This window comes from Microtus oregoni, unplaced genomic scaffold (assembly GCF_018167655.1).
Source record: "Microtus oregoni isolate MIOR12 unplaced genomic scaffold, Mior012 000042F_ref0000377, whole genome shotgun sequence".
Lineage (NCBI taxonomy): Eukaryota > Metazoa > Chordata > Mammalia > Rodentia > Cricetidae > Microtus > Microtus oregoni.
The window spans coordinates 22,200,619-22,207,500 of record NW_024543209.1 but is presented as its reverse complement, the minus strand read 5'-3'; the positions used below and the strand labels follow the sequence as shown (position 1 = coordinate 22,207,500).

Here is a 6,882-nt window from a genome sequence, read left to right as displayed (position 1 = left end):
TTTACAAAATATAAATAAGACCATTCTCTCTGTGTTGGAGGCATGGCTCAGTAGTTGAGACAACAGGCGTGTCTTCCAGAGGACCCAGGTTCAATTCCTAGCAACCACAAATGGTACAGACAAACTCTCTAACTCTAGTCAGTCACAGGACATTTGACAACCTCTTCTATCCTTCAGGAGCGAGGCACTGATGTGCTACAGGGACACAAGGAAATAACTCTGGTAAATTGTCAGTACACAATACAGATATAGGACTTTTTTTAAATCCCATCCAAAAAGAGGAAAAGTGGATAATAAGGTTTCACTTATCACTGTAATTTACTAAGATCTCTCTCTCAGCATAAGGTTGAGTCCCCAGAAGACTGATTGAGAATAAACACATACTTAAACTGATTTGAGAGAATTTTGTCTTGCCCACAATATTATAGGACTGAGAGCTCTTTCACGCTGATTTAATAGAAAAATAAAAGAGATATTTTCTCAATTTTCCCTACTGAGCATGCCAACACTCAGGCAGAAGTCCTTCCCTGTGAATCAACACAACAGGGCTAAAAGTTGCATAACCAAGGGTTATAAATTCTTGAATATTTACCATCAAGGGTTTTTTTGCTAAAAAGAGACTTAAAAATAGAGAAATAGCACAGTCAGCCCAATAGAAGAAAACAAAACAGAGCATCAGAAGGAGGACACTCTGAGCAGCTCTCAGCTCAGGGGGAGTTCTGTAGAGAAGCTTGGAGTTCTGAAGGTGGAGGACATGCTGGTGGTGCTTGTGGAGAAGAAGTACCATGTAGCCACTGGCACCTCCCATGGCTCCCTGAAACACAGCATCTCTCAGGACCATGAGAGGGAGAACAATCCATTTTGTTTTCTGACTTTCTTGCATAAAATAACAATATTTGTCACCATTCTTACGCTCTGATATATTCAGGCTTATACTTGTGATGGAATGGATTAGGTTCATAGCTATTAAAGCATTGAGTATCCAAAAGAATGAAAAGAATGGAAGGATGTGCCATGCAGACTGTGGTCTGAGCCTTCTCCACCCAGATGTTCTGGGACTGATGATGATGGCCTGGACCACAGTGAGGAGACTGCTGGTGCAGATGGAGACCCCACGGGAAACCCTTGACAGGTAAATGAGGATCTTGCATCCTATGTCATCTAGGAAGTTTCTCAGACCAAAAGCTATCATTGTCTTTGGCAATCCTTTTGCAAGAAGAATTATGATGTTTGTAATAGCCAAGTGGATGAGAATAAGATCTATAGGTTTCTTCTCAGGCCCTCCACACCATCTGATCATATAATTCACAGAAACAGAAATGTTCCCCAGAGTTCCAAACACAGTCATGAAGAGGAAAACTATTTGCTTAATAAATTTCAAAAGCATTTCTTCATTTCTAGGAGAAAATCTTGTATTCAGGATAAAAAGAGGTTTTTTTTCCAAAAGCATCAGCATCTATCTGAAAAACATTTCACATAATAGCATTTTCTGGTATACGAGAGTCAGTGGTGGAAACATATGTTGCTGTAAACTGGGGCCCTGAACTCTTCCTCTTCCCTATAGACTCTGAGTTATGTGTGTGCTCTGACAGGTGAGCTTGGTAACTGGAATAAAACTCTAAAGTTTTAAAGGGGATACGTTTGAGCTCTATACTAGCAAAATTGACTTGTTAAAATATGTGAATTTGTTTGTGTGTCTCTTTGTGTATGTGTCTGTCTCTCCATATGCTGGGATTAACATAGATAACTCTCATCATAACTGAAATGAACTGTAAATTTTCCCAAACGAAATTCTTTCTTTTTTCTTTCTCTCTATTTCATCATATTTTCCCACTGAATTTCAGAGACAAAGGCTCTGTTTTCATTTCCCTCTTAATTAGTGTAGCAATTTCGAGATTTGCATTTGACTTCAAAGCCTTATAACTTCAATTTCTACATCGTAATAATTTTAAGCTGTTTATGTTGATCATTCTGTGATTTCATTCCATATGTATATTTACTAGTTTTTTTTTAAAGGTAGTTCTCAATGTCAAGTTCAATTGCACAACTTTTTCAAATAGAGCCCTAGAGTTAAAACGGAATCATCAAAATATAAGTTGAAAATTTTCATGTAACTGCTAGGCTGCAGCTAGGGATGGTGTCTAGCAGAACCTTGTGTTGCTTTCTAGAATAGGGGGTAGCAGAGATCTCTGGTCCTAGCGGATGACTTCTGGCCATCTGTAACCGCAGTGAGTTACCTCAGGACACATAAGGGAACATAGAACAGCTCTGGACCAGGGGATGCTGATGAGGTAAAGAACAGGATTAATGGGGTGTTCTATACTGCCAAAAGTTATAAATCCTCAATATCAACTGCACATAGCACAGTACGTGGGGGCATACTGGTGTGAGCAGGGGTTCCATTGTCTAAGAGTTCATGGTGTCATTTGCTTCTGTGGGGACTTTTGAGCAGCTATTATGTCAGCTGGTTTTGCAGCCTGCTCTTCTTCCCACCTGTTTGTCACGCAAGCTGCCTTTTATTTACCAATCCGAGCTGATTCCAGAACTTGGATTCAGGTAGGATGCTATTCTTCAAGTTTTGGATCTCCATTCTCATTTCTCAGGGATTTGTGGTAAGCTTTGGGCACCTTTTCTAGAATATGAAAAATCTGAATATTCCAGTGTTCTGAGTGCATGCAATGTCTCTATTCACTGCCCTTCATTCTGTTCAGCACCCAGGATTGATTTAATTGTCTATGTACCGATGATTGTATGGGTGACTTCCTCCACCTAGCCTTGTTCCTAGATTTGTTTTCAGGTGGCCTCATAACTCTAGAAATGCCAGTTATTGCTTTCACTGTTTCCTCTAGCAGAGAGGTAATTATTGCCTGTTTCAGTGAGTCCTAGAAATCACAAAATCATCTAAATATCTGTACACAGGAAATATGCTCCAGATATTAATATCAGCATTCACTACCATGTTTAGAATAAAAAATAAGTGTTTTGTCAGTGATTGGAATCTGTCAAAATACTTATTTTCATTTTTCACAAGTACTGATAGACAACATTAAAATTTTTATGTTTTTTCAATTCTTGTTTTCATGGGCATTCCTACTTTTCTTGTCCTCTCTTCCATTTTCCAAGCTTTAAGTCATATTTGAGACCAGGCTCTGATATCCTAATAATTGATTCCTTTCTACTGAAGTCACTGTCAATAGAGGAAGAGGTGTCTCATCTTCCACATTATTTGGGAAATGCTAAAGGAAATGAATTTAAAAGGAGGAATGGATTTGTGTTTAGATGGATGGGTGATGCCAGGATGAGTCTAATGTCCAAGAATCTGAAGTTACATCTACCAAACCTGGCTTTTCTAAAAGAAATGAGCTTGCAGGAAAACAGACAAAACTAAAAAGATTGTTGCTCTTTGCTGCTTAGCGTGGGATAAATATAAGATGAGCTGTTTCTGGGTGTGCTCCTCAACAGCCTGGATCTTAAACAGCAGCATTTCTCAAGATGGTAACGATAACTGTTACACTGAGTATTATATTATTCACTAGCCAGGAATATAATGACTGAATTTAATACAAGGATTGTAATAGTATGTGATAAAATCAAGAGCCTTCAAGGATGGATACAGACAGAAAAACCATCAAACAAAATTAGAAGGCTATTGTAAAACTATGCCAATATTAGTAAAGTGAAAAAACATCAAACTGAAAAGTGCAAGGCTCACAGACACTAGCGACACTGTTGAAGTCACAATGCTGGCAAAGTTAAACCTGAAAGAAAGTTTTTATTTTCTTTCATTTATCTAGTTATTTTTGAGAGAGAGTCTCCCTCTGTAACCAGGCTAGCCCTGAACAATTCCCCTGCCAAATCTCTCTAGTGCTAAACTTACTGCAAGTATCATGATCGTCTCCGGGATTTAGACATCTGAAAAATCTTATCTTTTTGATCCATTTAGAAAGGTAAGATAGGCTAAGGCCCACCCAGAGCTCTGACATGACACTCCAGCCCGAGGACAGGAACTAGTCTCCTTACCTCCATGTACTCACCTGGACCTCTGTGGTGCAGACAGGATCTGGAGCAGCTCTGGGAAGGGGACACTTGTCAGGTCACATTTGTACTTCAGGATCTGTGGGCTCTTGGCTGACATCAGGTATTGCAGACTTCAAGTTTCAGGTGGTCACAGTGTCAGGGGAAGGAAGGCCTCTGCAGAGCCCCAGTCCCTGAAGTACAGCTTTCCTCTCTCCACGATTACTACATCTATTTTGCTCAGCAGTTATTTCAAGCTTAATTTTGACAAGGAAAACGAGAGAGGAGAAAATGAACAACTAACTTATGTTTCTGTGTACGGAGAGCCCTGCATCTTCTGACTGGTTTTCATCTTCTCAAAGTGCCAAGCTGTGACCTGGACAGAATCTGCTTCTGACACATGGACAGGTCTCTCGCTTTTCTTTCTGAAATCCCTCATCACACAGGAGTAGAATAAATGAAGCAAAGCACTGCAGAGGCTGCTTTCTGATCAAGTCCCAAGAATGGACCAGGACGATTTAGAGTCCTTTGTTCTACCTGTGCCTGTTGGTAGTGAAGGAATTTTCTATAAACGATTCTTTCATTCCTGCCCCTTAAGTACTTGAAATATCATATGGGACTTACTCGAACCACAATACTGACTTTATTCTAAAAGTAATCTTTACAAAACATTAAGGGTACCTTTTTAACTTATCGGTGTCCAGGAGTGGTCCTTCTTTGTATTTTTCAAGTTACTTCCTAGGAAGCCCTTCCTATCCCAAATGTCATATGATGTAAATAAAAGTGGGTTCGGGACTAAGTTTTAAAACAATGGTATCATCATTGTGTTCTTGAAAAAAAGCACCACGGGGTGTCCTTGTGAGATAAGTTCAGGCTCTTACTCTGCGCACTGAATCGTGGTGCCGCCATACATATAGGTGCAATTGGCACATAACAGAAGCTAAACATCCTTCTTTATAAATGAAATGACAGCTTTTGAAGAAACCAAACAAGATTCCTATTCTACCTATTGAAGGGTAAATTTAGAAACGGGGAAACTAAGACCTATATCATATATGTCAGGGTAGATAGAAATTCAAAAATAAGAGTTGTTGGCCAAATGGGCAGGATGTGAATCATAACAGCCCAGGCTGATGCCCAGGCTGTAGGTTGCTCCTCACAACTCACAGCTCGGCCCCACTGCTGAAGACATCATCTGCACAGATCATTAATACAGAGAGGTCAAGTTGGTGCCTATATAGAGGATTCACCCCAATTTTTCAGCTTCTTTGATACAGGACTGTACTCTATATGGTCTCAAAATAGAAATATAAACTCCAACCCAGCCACAAACTCTTTATCTGCAATGGTGTCTTGCCTGCAAAAAAATTCCAGGGCAATGTTGAAACAAAAATTGTAGCAGTAACCAGTTGATAACTGATTTGGCTTAAGGGGCCCATGAGATGAAACCATGCCCAAAACTGCTCAGGTGCCCAAGAACCTGAGAACAGATTGACCAGGGATCAAGAATAAAACTAAGTACTACCTGTCTAAGAAAAGAGAAAAATGTAGTTATAAAATTACTCCTAATGATATTCTATTGCATTCTTAGATCAGTGTCTTGTCCAGACATCATCAGAGAAGCTTCCTCCTGCAGCACGTGGGAACAAATACACAGACCCACAGGCAGACAATACATAGAGAATGAGAGACCTTGGAACACTCAGCCCTTAAATGGGATGTCTACATCAAATTCTTCCTTTCAAAGATCAGAGAATCCTGTAGACGAGGAGGTGGAGGAATCTTAGAGCCAAATGAATTACCCAAAGGAATTAGCCATCTCTTTCTCATTATTAATAATATCCTTATCTTCCCTAAGTATTTTATAACTGTTCAGATTAATGTCAAAGTGACCCAGAATGGAATGATGGAATCTTTCTGCCTCTTTAATATTTCTTTATAGTATGCTTTGGGGGACTCTGTATCATAATTCCTCATTTAAATTTCCTTCTCCTAAAAGCCAGGTCTTGTACTCACAAACAATTTAATAGCTGTGATTTTGATATTATTTCTATTCCTTTCTTTACAAAATGAAGCAGAAAGTCAACATATGACGAAGCCTTCCCTGGTGTCTGCCCCATTATGCTCACTCATCTCTTTCCATGAAGGTCCCCACTCTCTGATTTCATAGCTAATTTCAGGTCCCTTTTCAGGCACCACTTGTCACCCTCCAGAGGTAGAGGGACCTGGGAGAATGAGGTGGACTGGAGTCTCATGCAACAGCCAACTTTATTCAGAGCAGCAGTCAAGTTATACTCTGAGGGTAAGAAAGTTCATATGAGGTCAATCCATATACAATGGCAAAGACAAGCTGAGCATGACAAAATCATGTTCATCACAGAAGCACACAGAGGATTTTTTTAAACATTTAAGTGATTATCAATAACAAGCAATAAGAGGCAATCAGAAATAGAGACACTCCTTTCTGCTATGTCTGCACAGAGCATGGAAACCCATTCCAAGAAAACTTCTGTGATTTGCAGAAACCAAGAGAGAAGATTTTTGTCCTGTTTACTTGTAGTGTTTCCACAAGCACTCAGAATTCTCAAACTACTCCATTTCTGGGCCATGTTCTTAATGGAGGGAAGGGTTTGTTTGTTTGACACTTTCACATCACTGTTTATCATCAAGGCATCAGGACAGGAACTCACGTAGTGCAGAAACCTAGAGGTACAAGCTGATGCAGAGGTTATGGAGGGGCGCTGCTTACTGGCTTGTTCACCATGGTTGCTCAATCTACTTTTGTATAGAATCCATGACCATTTGTCAAAGAATGGTTGTAACATGATGGGTCAGCTTTAGGGATTTCTGTCCTGCCCAGTTCCCACA

At 39.8% G+C, this 6,882-nt stretch overlaps 1 protein-coding gene across 1 annotated transcript; it reads right to left on the bottom strand.

Annotated features, from left to right (window-relative positions):
• Positions 1–490: 490 nt before the first annotated feature.
• Positions 491–1,456, bottom strand: LOC121434082 (vomeronasal type-1 receptor 4-like). The gene has a single exon (XM_041632887.1). It carries the CDS (start codon positions 1,454–1,456, stop codon positions 491–493), a length of 966 nt encoding a protein of 321 aa, XP_041488821.1.
• Positions 1,457–6,882: the final 5,426 nt, after the last annotated feature.